Source organism: Hemitrygon akajei, chromosome 4 (assembly GCF_048418815.1).
Source record: "Hemitrygon akajei chromosome 4, sHemAka1.3, whole genome shotgun sequence".
Lineage (NCBI taxonomy): Eukaryota > Metazoa > Chordata > Chondrichthyes > Myliobatiformes > Dasyatidae > Hemitrygon > Hemitrygon akajei.
In genome coordinates this window covers 185,949,206-185,972,446 of record NC_133127.1, presented here as the reverse complement: position 1 = coordinate 185,972,446, position 23,241 = coordinate 185,949,206, and the positions used below count along the sequence as shown (strand labels likewise).

General features: G+C 43.1%; 1 protein-coding gene across 1 annotated transcript in view; it reads right to left on the bottom strand.

Moving 5' to 3' along the window:
• The window catches only part of LOC140727037 (CD99 antigen-like protein 2), a 69,508-nt gene that overhangs the window by 16,446 nt on the left and 29,821 nt on the right, over window positions 1-23,241 (bottom strand). The window contains exons 2-6 of the mRNA XM_073044209.1: window positions 16,518-16,580; window positions 11,592-11,618; window positions 10,135-10,185; window positions 5,713-5,751; window positions 3,734-3,787 (exon numbers count right to left, since the gene is read on the bottom strand). Of these exons, the coding sequence (XP_072900310.1) occupies window positions 3,734-3,787; window positions 5,713-5,751; window positions 10,135-10,185; window positions 11,592-11,618; window positions 16,518-16,580 (234 nt within the window). The remainder of the gene's footprint in view (window positions 1-3,733; window positions 3,788-5,712; window positions 5,752-10,134; window positions 10,186-11,591; window positions 11,619-16,517; window positions 16,581-23,241) is intronic.

Here is a 23,241-nt window from a genome sequence, read left to right as displayed (position 1 = left end):
CTGCCAACACAGATGCCTTGTGCAGGAAGGCACAGAGTCGACTGTACTTCCTTAGAAGGTTGGCGTCATTCAATGTCTGCAGTGAGATGCTGAAGATGTTCTATAGGTCAGTTGTTGAGAGCGCCCTCTTCTTTGTGGTGGCGTGTTGGGGAGGAAGCATTAAGAAGAAGGACGCCTCACGTCTTAATAAGCTGATAAGGAAGGCGGGCTCTGTCGTGGGCAAAGTACTGGAGAGTTTAACATCGGTAGCTGAGCGAAGGGCGCTGAGTAGGCTACGGTCAATTATGGAAAACCCTGAACATCCTCTACATAGCACCATCCAGAGACAGAGAAGCAGTTTCAGCGACAGGTTACTGTCGATGCAATGCTCCTCAGACAGGATGAAGAGGTCAATACTCCCCAATGCCATTAGGCTTTACAATTCAACTGCCAGGACTTAAGAACTTTTTTTAAAGCTATTATTAATGCTTTTTGAGTTAGTGATTTAGATGCATATCATATTATTACTGAGTTAAGTATTGTATGTAATGAGTTTTTGCTACAACAAGTGTATGGGACATTGGAAAAAATGTTGAATTTCCCCATGGGGATGAATAAAGTATCTATCTATCTATCTATCTATCTAAAAGGGCTGGATGGTTTGGAGTTTGTAAAATGTGTGCAGGATAGTTTTTTGCAGCAATACATAGAGGTACCAACTAGAGAAGGGGCAGTGTTGGATCTCCTGTTAGGGAATGAGATAGGTCAGGTGACGGAGGTATGTGTTGGGGAGCACTTCGGGTCCAGTGATCACAATACCATTAGTTTCAATATAATTATGGAGAAGGATAGGACTGGACCCAGGGTTGAGATTTTTGACTGGAGAAAGGCTAACATTGAGGAGATGCGAAAGGATTTAGAAGGAGTGCATTGGGACAATTTGTTTTATGGGAAGGATGAAACAGAGAAATGGAGGTCATTTAAAGGTGAAATTTTGAGGGTACAGAATCTTTATGTTCCTGTTAGGTTGAAAGGAAAGGTTAAAAGTTTGGGAGAGACACAGTTTTCAAGGGATATTGGAAACTTGGTTTGGAAAAAGAGGGAGATCTACAATAAATATAGGCAGCATGGAGTAAATGAGGTGCTTGAGGAATATAAAGAAATTAAAAAGAATCTTAAGAAATTAGAAAAGCTAAAAAAAGATACGAGGTTGCTTTGGCAAGTAAGGTGAAAATAAATCCAAAGGGTCTCTACAGTTATATTAATAGAAAAGGATAGCGAGGGATAAAATTGGTCCCTTAGAGAATCAGAGTGGACAGCTATATGTGGAGCCGAAAGAGATAGGGGAGATTTTGAACAATTTCTTTTCTTCAGTATTCACTAAGGAGAAAGATACTGAATTGTGTAAGGTAAGGGAAACAAGTAGGGGAGCTATGGAAACTATGATGATTAAAGAAGAGGAAGTACTAGCGCTTTTAAAGAATATAAAAATGGATAAATCTCTGGATCCTGACAGGATATTCCCTAGGACCTTGAGGGAAGTTAGTGTAGAAATAGCAGGGGCTCTGACAGAAATATTTCAAACGTCATTAGAAACAGGGATGGTGCCGGAGGATTGGCGTATTGCTCATGTGGTTCCATTGTTTAAAAAGGGTTCTAAGAGTAAACCTAGCAATTATCGGCCTGTAAGTTTGACATGAGTGGTGGGTAAATTAATGGAAAGTATTCTTAGAGATGGTATATATAATTATCTGGATAGACAGGGTCTGACTAGGAGCAGTCAACATGGATTTGTGCGTGGAAGGTCATGTTTGACAAATCTTATTGAATTTTTTGAAGAGGTTATGAGGGAAGTTGTCGAGGGTAAAGCAGTGGATGTTGTCTATATGGACTTCAGTAAGGCCTTTCACAGTATTGTGTACAGTTCTGGTCACCAAATTATAGGCAAGATGTCAACAAAATAGAGACAGAGGAGATTTACTAGAATGTTAGCTGGGTTTCAGCACCTAAGTTACAGAGAAAGGTTGAACAAGTTAGGTCTTTATTCTTTGGAGCGTAGAAGGTTGAGGGGGGACTTGATAGAGGTATTTAAAATTATGAGGGGGATAGATAGAGTTGACGTGGATAGGCTTTTTCATTGAGACTAGGGGAGATTCAAATAAGAGGACACAAGTTGAGAGTTGGGGGCAAAAGTTTAGGGGTAATACGAGGGGGAACTTCTTTACTCAGAGAGTGGTAGCTGTGTGGAACGAGCTTCCACTAGATGTGGTAGAGGCAGGTTTGATACTGTCATTTAAAAAAATATGGATAGGTATATGGACAGGAAAGGAATGGAGGGTTATGGGCTGAGTGTGGGTTGGTGGGACTAGGTGAGAGTAAGCGTTCGGCACAGACTAGAAGGGCCGAGATGGTCTGTTTCCCTGCTGTAATTGTTATATGGTTAATTAGCCATCGTAAATTATCCCTTAGTGTTGACCAAACTAAAAGGGAAACAGTTGCAAGAATACAGAAAATGGGATGGGGGATGGGTGGCAGGATCGGAATTGATGGATGCATCTGCTGGACTTTTTTGTTTTCATGGCGGTAGAAGTGAGAAAAAGGAACGGACAGAGTGACAGGCAGCCTGTAGGATACTGTTAGCCTTCCTGATACAATCCACCATGACTATGGACTAAATGGAAAGAAGTAACCGCTGTGCGACGGGACAGGGGCAGTGTTTAACCACTCTTGGCAGCTTCTGTCAGGTGCGTGAGAGAATGGTTACAGGGAGGTTAGTGGGAGATTGGGACTGACAAACTGCTCTGAAAGACCAGCACACACCATTCAATCATGAACATGTACAAGAGACAAGAGATGCTGCTACTGAACAAGTTCTAATGTACACTCACCAGCGGGTTTATACTGGTACAGCTGCTCACTGATACAAAATATCTAATCAGCCAATCACGTGGCAGCAACTCAATGCATAAAAAGCAGGCCAACATGGTCGAGAGGTTCAGTTGTTGTTCAGAGAGGGCATAAGTGTGATTGAACTAACTCTGACCACGGAATGACTGTTAGTGCCAGGCAGGGTGATTTCAGCATCTCTGAAACTGCTGGTCTCCTGGGACCTTCATATCAGATTTTATAGAGAATGGTGCAAAAATTAAAACATATCCAGTGAGTGACAGTACTGTGAGCAAAAATGCCTTGTTCATGATGGAGGTCAGAGGAAATTGGCCAGATTGGTACAAGCTGACAGGAAGGCAACAGTAGCTCAAATTTATTTTTTATCTATTTAGAGATACAGCACAGAACAGCACCTTCCAGCCCTTCGAGCCTCGCTGCCCAGCAACCGACCAATTTAATCCTAGCCCAATCACAGGACAGTTTACAATGACCAATTAACGTACTAACCGATGTGTCTTTGGACTGTGGGAGGAAACCCACATGCTCATGAGAAGGAATGTACAAACTTGCTTGCAGAGGATACTGGAACTGAACTCTGAAACCCTGAGCTGTTACAGCGTTGCATTAAACACTATGCAGTCATGGTGCCCCATCCTTTATGCCAGTGGTTTGTAGAAGAGCATCTCTGAATGCACAACTCTTCAAACCTTGAAGTGGACAGGCGACACAGCAGAAGACCAGACAGGGCTCCAACCCTGTACCAAATAAAATAGCCTCGGAGTGTACTGGTCAATACATCCCTAGCATGCTCACAAGTCAGCAGACATTCAGCTCAGCAACAGAGGGTCAAAAACATGTGGCTTACCTGACCCACCACTGCCTCCTGGCTTTTTAGGGGCCTCGGTTGGAGTGTACTTGTCTGTCAGAAAAACAAGGCTGCAGATTAATCAAAACCAGTCTCAAGTGCAGATTAAACAGTGCAATTGTCTCATTTCACCCCGCAAAAATGAAGAATTACGAGTTAAAATTACACCCACCACTTCATTGAATGTACATTTTAACATACTGTACTCATTTAAATAATAATGTAAAGTATGCCAATCTTTGGAGAGGTACATAGATAGGAAAGGGTCAGAGCAGGGGCTCACAGACCCCTTGGTTAATGGCAGGGGTCCATGGCATAAAAAGTTTGGGAACCCCTGTTTTAGTGAGCTGGGACTGGCTCAGGAAGATAACTTGTCAGCATGAATAAGTTCAGCCACATTCTGTACAGTATAATTTAATGACCCTACAATTCCAATTATTCCAAATAAATTAAGTTCCTAAAGCCACATTCAGTGGCCAACATGGAGTTCAAGTTTATTGCCATCTGACTGTACATATATACAACCAAACGAAACAATGTTCCTCCGGTCTGCAGTGCACCCTCAACTCATCACACACAGCACAAACCATTATCACAAATAAGTTAATAAAATATAATTGAAAATGTACTGCACAGTACAGGGAAACAGCTCACTGTCCAAGTGACAGGACATTAATTAGTCTCACAGCCTGAAGGAAGAAGCTGTTACCCAGTCTGGCTGTCCTAGTCCTAATGCTCCTGTACCTCCTTCCTGTCAGTAGTGGGTCAAAGAGATTGTGGGATGAATTGCTACCCTTTAATGTTTGTTTCAATCTAAAACCAAATCAACATCCCAGTTTACAATACTGGAACAATGACCTCCCTAGCCTTAAATAAACTGATTATAGGAGAGTTATCACTTTGATTTCTGACTACTTGTAAATCATTGGGCAATATTGCAAGCTGGGTTAAACCTGGGTAATACTATGCTGTAGTAAAACTCAATGCACTAACCAACCCCTCAGAGATCCCAGTGGTTCAGCATCTAAAATACAACGTCCACAATTTATATTCACCAGACCTTAGTTCCTGTTCTCTCTTAATCTGGTTCTGTTACCCACCCTCCCTGGACACTTTCTGGATTCCATTTCCCATACTCCCTCTCAATTTATTGGGTTCACTTAAATGTTATTCTAATGCCCTTTCAAAAGGCAAATTAGAAGTACACTGGAGTATTAAAAGGACATACAATTTAAGACCAGATGACACAGCCTCAGAATAGAGAGACATCCTTTTAGAAAAGGTGGGGGGGGGAGGAGAGAAAGAGTTACTTGAGCCAGTGTGTATTTAATCTGTGGAATTTGTTGCGATAGGTAGCTGTGGAGGCCAAGCCAATGGTTGATAGATTCTTGATTAGTCAGGGCATGAAAAGATATGGGGGGAAGGTAGCAGATTGGGGTTGAGAGGACAAATGGATCAGCCATAATGAAATGGCAGAGCAGATTTAATGGAATACATGGCCCAATTCTACTCCTATACCTTATGGTCTTATTATCTGGAAAATGTGCCAATTTGGCACTAATGTCCTACTATGCCAGAAGCTCCACTCGTTTTGAGTTTAAGAACAAAGAAATGCCCAGCTCTTTACAAACTACCCTTAATGGTGCCCTCCTGCAGAAAAGATACCAGAGATCGATCTTACCAAAGTACCATGCACCTGACGCCAGACTGACAATCAAGACATATCTCACTACCTGGGAAGGCAGGGAAAATTATGCTTTACAATTTACTGGAGTGGGGAAATGGATCAGTGGGGAAGTGGTATTATCCCATCAGGAAGGCCGAAGAAACCTGTGGCCTAATCTACCCAGCCATGAAGTTAGACTGTCCTACCCCAATGATGTGTTGCCCATTTAAAGGTTTTCCCCCAGAGATTAAACAATTTACTGTAGAGGTTAAATAACCATGTGCAGAAACCAATTTGAAATTGTTGTACCTACCTACACCGTCAATAGCAACACTCAAATCAAATCCATCAGCTGAAAATGAAGAGAGGAAACATGAAGTTAACAATGTTTTGGCATGCCCCATCCTTTCTCCCTCCCACCCGAACACAACCGAGGTCCCAGTCCACAGCCATCTTCCCCTTTGCCCCAGTACCAGCTCCATCCCCAGAGCCCATCACAACATTTCCAGGACCAGAAACCCTTCAAACGTTCTGGACCACAAATTGTTCTTATTGCACTGTGACTTCCAAACCAATGTGTTCAAGTTGAGGACTTGAGCATTTAATCAATACTTTTCTTAACCATAGTCAGACAAAGTTTCAGACAGGTTGTTCTAGGTCTAATTCTAGTGCACTCCAAATGTACAGCTACTTGAGAGGTGTAGTCTTTCAGACAAGTTACTACACAATTAAGTCCCATTAGTCGTCAGTGTGGGAAGAGTTCACAGATTTTCTATCTGAACACCAAGAGAGCCCCTGCCCCTCTGGTGTCCTGTACAATCCTTACCCTTGAGTCAACATCACTAATCAGTAACGTTTATTCCTTATTTTAATTTGTAGAGGCTTGTTACATCTCCAAGAGTGATACAGAAGGTAACAATGCCATCTCACTGCTCCAGCAACTAGTTGAATTAGGACCTAGTGCGCTCTCACTGTGGAGTTTACATTATTCCCCCGCCATGTGTTTCCCCAGTTGCTCCGGTCTCCTCCCACATCCCAAAGACCTGTTGGTTGGAAGACTGGCCACTGCATGGGATAATCTGTAAGGCAGTGGTGTCAAACTCATTTTAGGTCACGGGCCGGATTGGGCAAAATGTGACTTCATGGGGGCCGGATCAGCTGCGCACGTCCACGTGCTCCCACAGCTTTCGTTTTTTCAGCCTGCTCTCACGTGTCTCAGTCTCTGCTGTAACTACAAAGTGTTTCACTTTACAAATTCCGTTTCTTATGAAGAAGATTGCCTAGCAAGCATTATTTTTATGATTGGTATTAACTTAGTCGTAGGCTACAAGAAAGTTGTGCTGAGACAGAGAAAAACGATCCCATTTTGGCTGATTATTTTGGGAGCCACACCCCTTCCATCAACAAACCATTTGAAATCAAACATTAGCAGACACAAATGTAGACCTAACAAAACAAACTGTAAATGTAGGCTATACAACTGCACCTAATTTTTATTAGCCTGCTTCAGCAATCAAACTCACACAATGAACACAGTCAGCCTCTAATTTTTATTGAAGTGATCACATTCACAATAATAGAAGTCAGAAAATGAATGAATTACAATACTATGACACTCAATATTTCATAATGCATTTTGCTTACATGTCGCAGTGCATCGAACAGTGTCACTCATTTTTCACATGCTGCTTCCAAACACCTGACATCTCTTGGCTTTAATCAGCCTATCAACATAAGGGACCAGTTTCTGGGCAGTTGTGATTTTCATAATGTCATTTAGATGTCTGTGTGTCAGCAGCGAGCGCAGTTTGGATCTGTCAGTGTTCATTATGGAGAACGCCTGCTCACAGAGATATGTTGTCCCGAACATGCAAAGGATCTTTGACGCAAAGTCTGTCATCTTGGGGTACATTGGTCCCAGGTATTGATAGAAAGAGTCCAGCCCATAGTCTCAAATTTGTAATTCAAACCTAACTTGCACTGAATTTCAATTAGTTCCATTTGGAGTTCCTCCGGCACATCTGATGCTGCATTGACAGCAAACGGCGAGCAAAATAGTGAGAATTCCTTCTTGAACTAAATGAAGACTTGGAAACGATTCTGAAATTCACTTCTCAGCCATGATATTTTGTCCTTGTACCTGTCCATGTTGTCATTATTCCCATGAGTGACACGCACAGACTGCAAAGAGGGGAAATGAGCTGGGTTGCTCCGGGATAGCTGCATCTCCCACAGGCCTAATTTAATTTGAAAGGCACAAATGCTGTCGTAGTATTCCGTGACAAGTTCGTTGCAGCCTTGCATGTTAACATTAAGCACACTTAAGTGCTCTGTTATATCCACCAAAAATGCAAGATCATGAAGCCAGTCTGGGTCATCCAACTCTGCCACTGGCTTCCCTTTCTCGTTCATGAATAGTCCAATTTCCGCACGTAATTGAAAATAACGTTTGAGCACAACCTCTCTGTTCAACCAGCAGACTTCAGTATGGTAGGGTAGGCTGTGTCCAATATTACTTTCGGACGAAAGAGTGTCAAATTGCTGATGGTTGAGTCCTAGGCTTTTATAAAATTAACCATTTTGATTACTACATCCATGACATTGTCCATTTTCAGGCTCCTGCTATATAATGCTTCTTGGTGTATAATACAATGAAAATTCCAGAACTCCTGCTCTGGATTCTCTGCCTGAACTTTCTCTCTGAGTTTTTCAACAACACATGCCTTTTTCCTGACCATGGACAGTGCGCCATCCGTTGCCACGCTGACAGTGTGACTCCTGTCAACCCCCAGTCTGCCCAAGGCCTCAGTGAGGCTGGAGAAAACGTCGTTCACCGTTGTGGTGCTTGTCATGGGCACCACCTCCACAAACCCCTCGGTGACGGTCAAAGATGCATCAACACCACGAGTAAATATTCCCAAAATGGAGCTACATCACTCATGTCGGTGTTCTCATCAATTGCAATGGAGAAGGCAATAAATGACCTCACTTTGTCTTTTATTTGACTGTTCAAATCTCCTGCAAGGTCCCCGATTCTCTCTGCCACAGTATTTCTTGACAAGCTGATATTACCAAAATCCTGTCTCTTCTCAGGGCACACCAGCTCAGCTGCCGTCGGCATGCATGCTTTGATGAATCCCCCTCCGAGAATGGCTTTGATGCAGCAGCTATTTTGTTGGCAATAATGTAGCTGGCCTCGACGGCTCCATCACGGGTCTCTTGACTTCAAGCTCGTTTACCTTTTGCGTTCTGAGTCGTCCTGTGTACTTGTCACATTATTCTCCGCGTGACGTCTCAGTGTCGTTTGATATTGTACTCTTTTGCCACGGCCACGTGTTGCGAGCATATCAGACACACAGGTTTGCCGTTGACCTCACAGAAGAAAAAACGACCTTTCCAATTATCGTTGAAAATCCGACCTTCGATGTCAACTTTTCTTTTCTTGGAAAGCATTTTGAACCACAGCAGCAAACAGTCGCCTTGCTACAGGCGTTACTTACCCGAGTACTCTGTGTGTTTATACTGCGTCTGACGACGTGAGTGGGGCCCTAGTGACCTTCAGTGCAGGGTGGTAGGCGCTTATGCACAGCGGGTGATTAACTGCCACCTACTGTACGGCTGCCGTACTGATACATAATAAATGGTCATGAATATACTTTTTCTACCCCCAAATCATCCCGCGGGCCGGTAGTTTGACACCCCTGCTGTAAGGGGTCTGTACGTCCTCCCCATGGAATGCATAAGTTTTCTCTGGGTGCCTTGGTTTCATCCTACAGTCCAAAGACATACTGGTTAGTAGGTTGAACGGTCATTGTAAACTGTTCTGAGGCTAGGGTTAAATAGATAGGTTGCTGGACGGCATGGTTCAAAGGCCTCGTCTGCACTGTATCTCAATAAACAAATTGGTAGGTTAGCAGGAGAATCTGGGTGGAGTCTATAAATATGCAAAAGAGACTAAGTTGCCAAAAAGCACATGGGGGGGGGGGGGATAAATGGAAGCTCCTGGAAAACAAACTTAACTAAATGGCCTAATAATGGTTATACTTTATTATGAGTTTCAAGAGATTTGGTATGTCAACAAATACACTCAAAAATGTCTAGAGATGTACCATGGAGAGCATTCTGACAGGCTGCATCACTGTCCGGTATGGGTTGGGGGGGGGGAAACTACTGCACAGGATTGAAAGAAGCTGCAGAGGGTTGTAAATCTAGTCAGCTCCGTCTTGGGTACTAACCTACAAAGTACCCAGGACATTTTCAAGGAGCGGTGTCTCAGAAAGGCAGCGTCCAGCGTCCAACCTCCAGCACCCAGGGCATGCCCTTTTCTCACTGTTGCCATCAGGTAGGAAGTACAAAAGCCTGAAGGCACGCACTCAGCAATTCAGGAACAGCTTCTTCCCCTCTGCCATCCGATTCCTAAATGGACATAGAACCCTTGGATGCTACCTCACTATTTTTTAAATATATGGTATTTCTGTTTTTTGCACAATTTTTAATCTAATCAATATATACATACCTTATAAAGTATACTGAATAAGATTTACTTATTTATAAATTATTTTTTCTTCTATATAATGTACTGCATTGATCTGCTGCCGCTAAGTTAACAATTGCGCATCACATGCCAGTGATAATAAACCTGATTCGGATTCTGACCTGGGCATAAATTATGAGAATTGTAAGTACACATCGAAAGCATTACATGACCAAAATAGCAGAGAGATGAATAACTTACAATCATCCTCCTTTGGTTTGACAGGTTTCTTTCCATCTTCAAAATCTAACGCTATACACAAAATAGAAAGAGAAAATGAATGAAAACATCTGAATGAAAGAACCATGCATGCTGAAAAGCCATCACATCTGGTGCCCACGTTACCCCTAGAGTCTGGAGAAAATGGGGGAAGTCGAAGGATAAAAAAATTGTTGAAGGTGTGGACCACTTCTGCCAGACAGAGCAACATCCAGAACAGTTCTCCAGAGTTGATGGAGGAATTTAAGGAGGGGGATTATATGGGAGGCAGGGTTTGAGGGTCAGCACAACACTGTGGGCCAAAAGGCCTGTAATGTGCTGTGCTATTCTATGTTCTATGGTGGTGGAGGGGACCTGGCTGGTTCTTTTATTGAGAAAGAAACAGAGAACTTCAAAACCTTCTGGATGGGGGAACAGAAATGTATAGGAACTGGACATTCATGGTGAAAATGAGGTGGTCAACCAGGGAATTGAAAGTTATGAGGAGATTGAGAACATGAGAAATGTCACAGATGTATGTGAGAAAAAAATGGAATAACGGGGAATAGAATAGATGACACCAGTCTAGTGGGGCAGGAGCAAGCAAAGACAATGGGCCTACTGGATATTGTGGATCTTGGGTAGGAGGTCGAAATGAGCAGTATGGGGAAAGGGAACTATGAATTTGGAGGCAGTGGATAGAAGTTCTCCAGAGTTGATGAGGTCAGAGATGGTGCCGGAGGCAGTTTTCTGATGGTCCAGAGTGCGGTCCTCCAGGGGTAGGTATCTGAGAGTTGTTGCCTGGCCTCAGCAAGGTGCAGTTTAGTCTACCACACTACAAAAGCACCCCCTTTGTCGAAGAGTTTGATAGCAAGGTTGGGATTAGTGCAGAGAGAGTGGATGGCGGTGTGTTCAGATGGGGTTAAGGTTTGAGGAGGAGAGAGGAGTGTTAAAGTTGAGCAGTTGTTGCTCCAAGCTCACAAATTAACTTGTTTAAAAAGAAATCCAGATTTAGATTTATGTATCACATGAACATCGAAACAGACTGTGAAAATTGTTGTTTACATTAACAACCAACACACCCAGGGAAGTGCTGAGGGGCTGCCCACAAGTATTGCCACACATTCCAGCACCGGCACAGCATGCCTACAATGCTTGGGCGGGACATCGCAGCACACAACAAGCAACAAAACAAAAGTATTCCTCCCACCCACACAAAATACACAGTTCTCTAAACCCTGCTTAAGCCTGCAATGGGCTCATAGATTCAACAACAAAAGGGGTTCAGTTTCTATATTTATACACAAACATTATTTGGATTCCTGCAAAACTTGGAATCTCCATAAAATGCAAGTACATTCTTCAGAACTAACAACAAGTGAAACGGTCTTTTTTAAATTAGCTCAGCATACAAAGTGTAATAAATTTAAATCTTTAGTGTTCAAAAACAAAATACTTACGAACATCGGGCAATACAGGTTTTGTAACTGCAAGGAAAAGAAATAGGTTTTACAATTTTTAAAATTTCATTTTAACCACAAATCAAGTGTCCTTCTAAATTGTAGACAACAATGTTTGCATATCAGAAACACACATGGGTGATGCCAAAAGGCTCGACAAACTGATTAGAAGGCTGGCTCTGCCATAGGAGTCAAATTGGACACACTGGAGGCTGTAGCAGAACAAAGGAAAATCCTGGCAATTCTGGACAATGTTTCTCACTCTCTGCATGCCACCTTGGCTGAACAGAGGAACACTTTCAGTAACAGACGGACAACTGTGCTGCTCCAAAGAGCCATCAGGCTCTATAATGACTCAGCCTATAACCAGGGATGTCATCTTGTAATCCTTGACTTGTAAATCTTGTAATCCTTGACTTGTAAATCTTGTACATCTTATTTTTAAGGGAAGTTAATTATTCTTTCTTACTTCTCTTCTAACATATGTATATCTGTAATGCTACTGTGACACTGTGATTTGCTTTGGGATCAGGTTTACCATCTCAAATATTACTGAAGCAATCAGATGAGATGATTAATGGGAATTTACTTACAATTAAGGTACAATGTCTTAACTTAGATAACAGGGTAAGGTGGGGTGGGGGGGAGGGAGAAGAAACATGTAGAACAGCCTATCTGCCAAAATGGCTAAATTTGGCATACAGTCCTGGAGGGTGCGATGTGTACAGAGAAGCTGTTCCTCGAGCTAACAGCGTGAAGAGGGTAAAGACAAATAGGTATTGTTGGGATAGGATTCCAAATTAAAGTGAAAGGGGAATTCGGCTTTTTCGCCCAGTGACTCTTCTCCATCATTCCCTCATGGCTGATTTATTATCCCTCTCAATCCCATTCTTCTGCCTTCTCCCTGTAATCTTTGACGCCCTTACTAATCAAGAGTCCATCAACTTCCACTTTACATGTAGCCAATGATTTGACCTAAACATGTTTATTGCAGTGCATTCCAGAGATTTATTAAATATAGTAAGGGGAAAAGAAATTCCTCCTTAGTTCTGGTCTAAAGGGATGTCCTTTTCTTCCTCAAGCTGTGAGACATTATTTATGACTGACCTATTACACATTATTTATGACTGTGCCCAGAGCATTATACTGCTATATATTTAACTGTGTATGTCTTTATGTTAAATTTGTACATTCACAGAGTATGATTTTTTTTCTATTACCTATGAATATTATGTTAACATTATTATTTGTGCTGTATGAGATCTATGTACTGTGCTTTGCACCTTGGTCCCAGACAAACTTTGTTTCATTTAGTTGTATACATGTGCACCATTGCATGACAATAAACTTGAACTTGAAATATTCTGAGGCTGTTTCCCTTGCTTCTAGACTCTCCCACTATAGGAAAGATCCTCTCCACCTTCACTCTATATTTGGTAGCTATCAATGAGTCCAGTTGGGTTATCCTGGTGGATCGAGTGCAGGAATGTTGCCAAGCAGATACCCAATCTTGTTTGGGCTTTGTCCAACATACAGTTCCTTCACTCTCTTCCGATCTCTAACCCATGCTGATATTCTCTTTCACTCTCTGCCTCCCCCCCCCAAAAAACTATCTCCCCCAGCAACTCAAAACAAGTTTCTATTCTAACTTCTCTACTTCTGTCAAAAAAAAACAAATAACCCTAAAATGTTAACATTTTTGACCCTTCTCTCCACAGAACCTGCTGGAAATATTCTTCAATCACTTTGTTTTTCCACTTTCCAGCAACAGCAGTCTTTTGCTTTCTGTTTGGCATTTCCTTTGAAAGAGGAGGGGCTCACACAAGATGGGTTTCCTCACACCAAGTTCTCTCACAGTCAGCCTCAAAAACCAATCAGCTCATGATGAGGGTTGAAATTATCTGCCAGCTTCACTTTATTTCTTCCTTGTGTGGTTGCATCTACTGGTTTTTGTTGCCACCCTGTATGATTCTGTGTCCAAGTGCTATTGGCCTACTTATTCCTTCCCTCTTTTCTGTATCCACCCATCACTCACCAGCAGTCTTAACAACCCCACCCTCTTTGCTTCGCCTACAAGGCTCTAGGTGCACGTACCTCCCTCTTTCCATCACATACCACTCATCACCACTGTCACAGAGTACACTGGCAAACAGCTGAACACAGATCCAGAGGAATGACAGATTCCCATGTAAAGAGAGAAACTGGAATTTATACATAGGAATTCCAATGCTTGACTAAGTGACACCATGAGACGAATCATTCTCAATACAAGGGCCTTGCAATTAGTGTTAATCAGGAGTCCACTTTAAATAATCACAGTATGCAGAAAACCCAGACAAGTCAGAATAAACTTGACAAGATTAAAAAGAAACCACAAGGGCTTAACGACTAGTTGAGACAACAATTAACAAAACACAGATGTTCTAGAAACCTCAGATGTCAACGCTCTATGGCTCACCGCACAGGCCCATAGGACTCATGACAACCTAACAGAGCGTTTCCTGGCATCCTAATGCACAGTTTCAACTCAAAACATCAACAATGCTTTTCCCTTCCACAAATGCTGCTCGACCCTTCTGAATTCCTCCTAGTTTGTTGTTCAGGACTCCAGCATCTGTAAGACTAGTCTCTCCAACCATGGCCATGTCCTTCCTTCTAGCTTCTGTACACTTGTCCCGACCTGAAACATCGATCATCCTTTTGCCTCCCCAGAAACTTCCTGATCTACTGAGTTAGAGTCAAAGAAGCACAGAAACAGGCTCTTCAGCCCAACTAGTCTGTGCCGAACCATTAAGCTTGCTTAGTCCAATCAGCCTGCTTCCAGACCCCTCCCAACCATGTACCTATCCAAATATCTCTTAAATGCTGGAATCAAATCTGCCTCCACCACTTCCTCCAGCAGTTTGTTCTACAATCTGTTCACCCTCTGAGTGAACAGGTTCCACCTCGTGTTCCTCTTAAACATTTCACCTTCAAGCCATGACCGCTAGTTCAAGTCTCACCCAAGCTCAGGTGAAAATCCGGTTTGCATTTCCCTATCTATACCCCTCAAAATTTTGTATACCTCTGTCAAACCTCCTCATTCTCCATTGCCCTAGGGAATAAAATCCTAACCTATTCAACCTTTCCCTATAACTTGGGTCCTCATGTCTTGGAAACAGCCTTGTACATTTTCTCTGCACTCTTTCAGTCTGGTTCCTCCAGAAGTTTGTGTTTTGTGCTCAGCTTATAAATAAGGACCTTTAACTTTACTCGAACCCCCACAATTTGTAAATCAAACTCTTTCTGCAACTCATCCAAAACAGAGATGAGGAGGAATTCCTTTAGCCAAAGTGTGGCGAATCCATGAAATTCATTGGCACAGGTGACTGTGGAGGCCAAGTCATTGAGTATATTTATAATGGAAGTTGACAGGTTTTTGATTAGTAGAGGTGTCAAAAATTATGAGGAGAAGACAGAAGAATGGGTTTGAGATGGATGATAAACCAGCAATGATGGACTGGCTGAAAAGATTCAACGGGCCAAATTCTGTTTCTATGTCTGTTAGTTTTACATAAAGCTGAAGATTTATCAAATGCATCAATCTAGATACTGAAACAAAAAGCCTACCATATAGTTCTGGTTAACATGCGATGAGAATATGTAAATACACAGGAGAAAATATAGGATTGCACAGGAGGTTCATCAGGATGTTGTCTCAAAATTGGTGAGAGCAAGTTTGACTTGGAGTGAGTGGAGTTGGCTGTTGTGATGGGAAAGAAGGAAGACCTGACTGAGAGGCATACATAAGATAGACTCAGTGGTCTCTTTATTAGGTACACCTGTTCGCTAATGCAGATATCTAATCAGCCAATCATGTGGCAGCAACATAGTCAAGAGATTCTGTTGCTGATCAGACCAAACATTAGAGCGGGGAAAAGATACGATCTGTTGGTGCCAGACAGGGTGGTTTGCATAACTTCAGAAACAGCTGATCTGCTGGAATTTTCACATTATTTAGTTTACAGAGAATGGTGCAAAAAGCAAAAAATACATCCAGGGAGTGGCAGCTCTGTGGGTGAAAATGCCCTGTAAATAAGAGAGGTCAGAGGGGAATGGTCAGACTGGTTCAAGCTGACCGAAAGGCAACAGTATCTCAAATAACCACGCGTTGCAATAGTGACGTGCGGAAGAGCGTCTCAAATCTTGAAGTGGGGGAGCTACAGCAGCAGAATATCATGAACATATCCTCAGTGGGCACTTTATTAGGTACAAGAGTTATATAATAAAGGGGTCACAGAGTGTATCATCTTTATCCCAAGGCAGTTATGCATAAATGCAGAAGGCACAGGTACAAGGTAAAGGGTATTGGGATCAGAGGGGATCTGACAGTCTTTTTCCCCACCTGGAGGGAGTTTGGAAATTCGAATGTAATGCCCAACAGGATGGTAGACTCTCACAACTCGATGTGTGTGTGTGTGTAGGCCTCTGTTAGTCTCGATAGACCATGGATTTGTGCCTTTGGAAAGTTTGCAGGGCGCAAGCCTGGGCAAGGTGGGTTTTTTTAAGACCGGTAGTTGCCCAAGCTGCAAGTCTCCCCTCTCCACGCCACCGATGTTGTCCAAGGGAAGGGCATTAGGACCCATACAGCTTGGCACCGGTGTCGTCGCAGAGTAATGTGTGGTTAAGTGCCTTGCTCAAGGACACACACGCAGCCTCAGCCAAGGCTCGAAGTAGGGGCCTTCAGATCACTAGACGAACGCCTTATCCTCTTGGCCACGCGCCAACTTGATACGTACTTGAAATGGCAAGATATTGAAGACAACAGATCAAGAGCTGGCAAATAAGATTAGTATAGATGGGTAGACAATGATCACCATAGACATGGAGTCAAGGGACAGTTTCAGTGCTGGACGACTCAATATCAGTAAAGTTACTTCTGCATACCTGGTGCTGTAGTTGGATCGTCTTTTAATGCATCTCCTAGGTCGAAACCCGGATCGTCATTCCCTGAGTAATGAAACACAGGATTGAAATTAATTTTCCACAAAACAATCACTGATATGTTTAATACCAATCGTAGTAACGAAAGAAAACTACATCATCAAGACACACAAGATGCTGGTGGAACACAGCAAGCCAGGCAGCATCTATAAGGAGAAGCACCGTCGACGTTTCAGGCTGAGACCCTTCGTCTTCGAGTCCTGACGAAGGGTCTCGGCCCGAAACGTCGACAGTGCTTCTCCTTATAGATGCTGCCTGGCCTGCTGTGTTCCACCAGCATTTTGTGTATGTTGTTTGAATTTCCAGCATCTGCAGATTTCCTCGTGTTTACATCATCAGGATTTGCTTTCAGAATCATGGAACACTATAGCACAAAAACAGGCCCTTCTGCCCATCTAGACCATGCTGAATTAAAAGAAGAAATCGAAGCTGCATCCACCACTTCTGCTGGAAGCTCGTTCCACACTCTCACCATCCTCTGAGTGAAGAAGTTCCCCCTCGTGTTCCCCTTAAACATTTCACCATTCACCCTCACTGGAAAAAGCCTGTTTGTGTTTACCCTATTTATATCCCTCATAATTTTGTATACCTCTATCAAATCTCCCCTCCTTCTCCTACAACCCAGGGAATAATTTGGGATAACTTGTTTGGCATAAATGACCCATTCCCCAGTTGTTTAGTACTAATGAAATCACCACGATAAAAGACAAAAACCAGTGGGATCTATATTTGGATGTAAATGAAGTAATTAATTCTGCTGTCACTATTACAATCTGGTGATTTTAGGTTATTTTATATGGAAAAGAAAACACAAGTTACACAAACAATGAGCAGGACATGACTATAATACCTACTCTTATCCTGTTGGTGAGGGATTTGTTTTTTAAAACACCAGTAAACATAGGAAAGTCAGCAGTTCAGCTACTGTTACACATTAGACATCTTTGCTGTCACGACGAAGGGTCTCAGCCCAAAGAATCGACTCTTTATTCCTCTCCAGAGATGCTGCCTGACCTACTGAGTTCTTCCAGCATTCTGTGTGTCTTGCTCTGGATTTCCAGCACCTGCAGAATCAGCTGAGTTTAGACATCTCAACCGCTGGCATGTGTGAGCTCTCCAGTGTAATAGAACAGAGGACAGGACAGTACAGAGAATTTAGCCCACGATAATGTACTGACCCCTTTAGTCCTTCACCCACCCCCCACCAAATAGCGTTCCATTTTCTTTTGTCCATGTGCCTAACAGACTATTCTTAAATGTCCCTAATGTATTTGCCTCTATCATCATGGTAGATGCTCCACGCACCTACTTCCTTTGTGTAAAAAAAAACACTATCTCTGGATCTCTCCCTCCTCGATTCCCTTGTTCATTTGCCCCTCTCCACTAATCTCCCTCCTGGCACATATCCCTGCGAGTGAAAGAAATGCTACATACGCTTGCCCATTCATCTCTTCCCTCATCTCCACTCACGGCCCCAAACAGTCCTTCTAGCTGAGGTAACGTATCACCTGCACATCTGCCGGGGCGTCTACTGTAACTGGTGCCCCCGTGGGGTTCCCTCTACATTGGTCTCTCCAGAGGTAAACTGGGGGATCACTTTATCGAGCGCATGTGCTCCATCCGGTAAAAGCAGAATTTCCCAGGAAATAACCATTTTAATTCCTATACCCATTTCGACATGTCTGTCCATGGGCTCCTCTTATGGTATGATGAGGCCAGTCTCAGGGTGAAGGAGCAACACCTCATTTTCCATTTGGGTATTCTCCAACCTGATATATTGATTTCTCCGGCTGCTATTTTTTTTTTCTTTTCCCCTTCACCTTTCTTTTTCTCTTTTCCACTCTGCTCTCTTACCCCTTCTCTTCACCTATCACCTTCCCTTGGTGCCATTCCTTCTTCCCATGATCCTCTCTCCTATCAGGAGCCTTCTTCTCCAGCCCTTTCCCTTTCTCACCCACCTGACTCTACCCATCACTTTTTAGCGTGCTCTCCCTTTTCCCTTTCACCATCTTTTTATTCTGGATTCTTCCCCCTTCCTTTCCAGTCCTGATGAAAGGTCTCAGCCCGAAACACTGACTGTTTATTCCTTTCCATAACTGCAGCGTAACCTGATGAGCTCCTGCAGCATTTTGTGTGTGTTACTCTGACATCTCCCCTATGCTTTTCTCCCAGCACCGTGAATTTGTACACACAAAATGCCGGAGGAACTCAGCAAGTCAGGAAGCATCTAGGGAAATGAACCAATACATTTGTGCCCCCTTGTGCTTTTATATGATAAATGTCATATAAACAGGAGAAACCCAGTCATCTATCTCATTCACTGTTCACAGAAGCTTGTTGTTCATACGAAAACAATCTGAAATGAACGTTACATCATAATAGTGGCAGCAGATTGAATAGTTCATTCACAGAATGTTACATGTAACATGATCAATTCTGTTCATTTCATTAAGGCCAGAAGTTGTGCCACGATCATAGAATGACCCAGAATTCTTCACAGCTCGACGACAACGTTTAGAGAAGACTCGACTGCAAGGGTTCCCAACCTTTTTTATGCCACAGAGTCTTCTCATTAACTGAGAGGTCCATGTTGGGAACCCCTGCTCTACCGTAACCAAGGGCAACTCTGATCAGGTACAAACTTATTTATTGGGATACAGCACAGAATAGTGCTGCAATAGTGCTCCCCTCTGGTCCTGCAAACTGCACCACCCAGCACTTCCCCAATTTAATCCTAGCCCTATCACTGGACAATTTACAATGACTGATTAACCTACCAACTATTTCATCTTTGGACTATGGGAGGAAACTGGACCACTGAGGAAACCCACACAGTCACAGTGAGAATGTATACAGGCAGCAGCGGAAATTGACCTGGGTCGCCTGTACTGTAGCGCAATGTGCTAACCACTATGTTACCATGCCACCCGACTTAAAGACATTATAAGTAACGTGCTAAAACTGAGTACATTTACGGTCTCCTTCTTAGCAAGAAACAAAGACAGATGGCATGGATCATACAAAATGTGCTGAAACTCAAGCTTTGTGGATAGATAACAGACGATAGAATAGGTTCAAATTCAAATGAAGTTCAAAGTACATTTATTAACAAATTATGTATAAATTATACAACCTTACAGGCAGCCACAAAACAAGAAACCCAATAGAACCCGTTAAAAAAGACCAACAAGCACCCAAAGTGCAGGGAGAGGCAAAAGAAGTACAAATAGTGCAAACAATAAAAGCAAAAACAGCATTTAGAATTAAAGTGAGTCCACAGACACGAAGCCCGGAGCAGGCCCGCAGCCTGAGCCACAACACAGCGGAGAGTGGAGCCAACGTCACAAAGCAGCGAGCAGAACTAGCCTGACCCTCGTCTCTGGTCCTGACACCCTGCATTTCCAATCCAGTTGGCCTGGCGTTTAAATCGTCCAAACACCGCGTTGTTCCCCACACGAGGATCCAGGCCCTGTCGCATCGATATGCTCTGGGCCTGGACCCCGCCACCGCATTAAGGCCCATACCCAAGCTTTCCAAATCGGCCCAGTGCTCAGATCAATCAGACCAGAAATATTCTTCAAAAACAATACTCCTAAGCAGAAGCACTCAACCTGTGTCTGCAGTACAAGAGAAAAAAAATCACACACTTTGCCCCCAAGATTTGTTTGGACTCCAGACTTTGTTTGCTGATTAGTTTCATATTTTGCACACGGGAACAGGAAAAAATACAATATTACTGCACAATACAGGCCCTTCGGCCCACAATTTTGTGCTGAGCTACCCTTAGATCAATCTAACCCCACCGTCCCACATGAATGATAGTAAAATGCAGGGCTATCAGAGAGTTTCGAAAACACCCTTAATGTATCGAGCTCTAACACCACCCTGGCAAAGCATTCCACACACCTACAAAAAAACTACCGCTGACATCCTCCATGAACTTTGCTCTGACCAGCTTAAAATGATGCCCCCTCACTTTAGCCATTCCTGCCCCGGGAAAAAATGTCTCTGACTACCCACTCGATATATGAATTCTCCATTAAGGGAATAACTCCTTAGGGGAAGAATCATGCTCGGCTCGAGTGCTGCTCTCCAATCCATAGATGCAATATGCAGTGGGAGGTGCTAGGCAGGCGCTACAACTTTCCTGAGAGTGATCTGCAGGCTAGCGGAGGGAAGGAACATCTTACACCTCCTTCGAAAGACGTGCATCTCCACACCCCACTTCCCTCAGGGGTTATGTACAACCCACAAAAAATATTCTGGCTTCTCACCCTTCCTTTCCAGTCCCGATGACGGGTCTCAGCCTGAAATATCGCCTGCTTATTCACTTCCATAGATGCTGCCGGACCCCTGCTAAAATCCCCCAGCATTTTGTGTATATTACTCTGGATCTCCTGCACAGAATCTCTTCATGTTTATACATAAAAAAATGTGCAAGTTGCAATAAGGAAACAAAGTAAATAAATGGTGCAAAAGAGGAAGAGGGAGGTAGTGTTCATAGTTTTATGGATCATTCATAAATCTGACGGCAGAGGAGAAAATGCTGTTTCTAAAACATTGAGTGTGCGAACTTAGGCTCCTTTACCTCCTCACTGACGGTAGTAATGAGAAGAGGGCACGTCCTAGATGGTGAGGATACTGCCTTCGTTAGGCACAACCATTTGAAGATGGTGGGTTGGGTTGTCCCCATTATGATGACAGCTGAACCTACAACCCTGTGCAGTCTCCTCTGATCCTGTATAGTGGCTCCTCCGTTCCAGACAATGATGCAATTGTGGTGAACTACATATACCAGAGTGGTTTGCTCCCAACAGACCCCTGCTGACTGCTCCTGTGGCTCCTCCCACAAACCCCTGTATAAAGGTGAATGAGGCCTGAGGCCGGCCCTCATTCTCCAGGATGTTGTGTTGTTCATTCTTCCAGTCAATAAAAGCCAATATCTCACTTCTTACGCCTCAGAGTGAGTTATTGATGGTGCATCAGCAACCAATCAGAATTCCCTCCATGGTACATCTGCAGAAATTTTCTAGAGTCTTTTGTGACATACCTAATCTCCTCAAACTCCGAAAAGCAATGTATTAAAATGTTGCATCAGCAACGGTGATCATAATGGTTAGGTATTGGTAAAAAGCACTGACCTAGTTTACATGACTCTCAAGGACAATAATCTACTATCAATTATGCATGGGATTGGAGATCCACCTGATTGCACCTGACTGGTCATTGCCCTTTGACCTAGGAAGCTAACATAAATCAGGAAGTGAGTGGCATTCCTGCAGACAACACTCCATAGCCACAGGATCTGACAGAAACACAGGAGTTTGAGAAGGTTTTAAATGTCGTCAAAGACTATAGTAAATCTCTACAGATGGACCGTGGAGAGCATTCAAATAGTTGCATCATCATCCGGTATGGAGGGGCCACTGCACAGGATCAGAAACGGCTGCGGAGAGTTGCAAACTCAGCCTGCTCTATCACGGGCACTAACCTCCTCAACAACAGCATGAACAGATGCTGGTGACCTTTCACCGCTGCACCATAGAGAGCATCTTAACATACTGTATCTGTGTGTGGTATCTCAGTTGTACAGCAGCTGATAGGAAAGCACTTCAGCGGGTCGCCTCTAGCGCACAGAAGATAATCGGGGGACAGCTCCCAGCCCTGGAGGACACCTACAGTTCACGCTGCCTAAGGAAAGCTACAAGCATCTGTAAGGACAATACACACCCACGCAATCATCTGTTTGAACTTCTTCCATCTGACAGATGTTATAAGATTTTCTATGCCTGCACTTCCAGACTGAAAAATAGCTTTTTCCCCAGAGCTATAATTGCTCTGAACCAATCGATCAAGCATCATCCATAAATTTGTTACATTGCTACTTTTAATACTGGTTTTATGGCTGTCGAGCATCTGAGTTGCACTTTTGTACAGCTGGATATTGCTGGTACTGGCCAGTTACTTGATTTTATTTATTGTTTATTTATTGTATTTGTTGTTTTATAGCATTCAGTGCAAGAGTTGCCAACTCATTTTCGCTGTATTGGTGCATGAAAATTTTACTATGCAATGACAATAAAGATATTTCAAATGCTGGAGGAACTCAACAGATCAGGAAGCATCCATGGAAAGGAATATATTTGACGTGTCAGGCAGAGATCTTTCTTCAAGACCGAGGGGTCTCAGCCTCCTCGTGAGGCGGCATCCATCATTAAGATACACCATCACCCAGGACATGCCCTTTCTCATTACTACCAGAGGAGATACAGGTGCCCAAAGATACATACTCAATGTTTTAGAAACAGCTTCTTCCCCCCTGGCCAGATATCTAAATGGTCAGTGAACCAGCCCATGAGCACTACGTCGCTAATTTTGCACTACTTAGTTAATTCTTTTATATACAGTGCATCTCTTATTGTAATTTACTCTTTGTATTGCATTACACAGCTGTCACAAAACAACATATTTCATGTCTTAAGCACATCAGTGATAATAAACCTGATTCTGACTGTGAAAACAGCCTGTTCTGAATGGCTACGTAGTCTGTGCCTGGTATCTATCAGGGCATGCTCTCCAATGCCACTGAACAAGAATACCATTGTTTATGATGTGCACGATGAACTACTTTCTGATACTTTTCATCCAGGTTTTGTTAGAACACAGA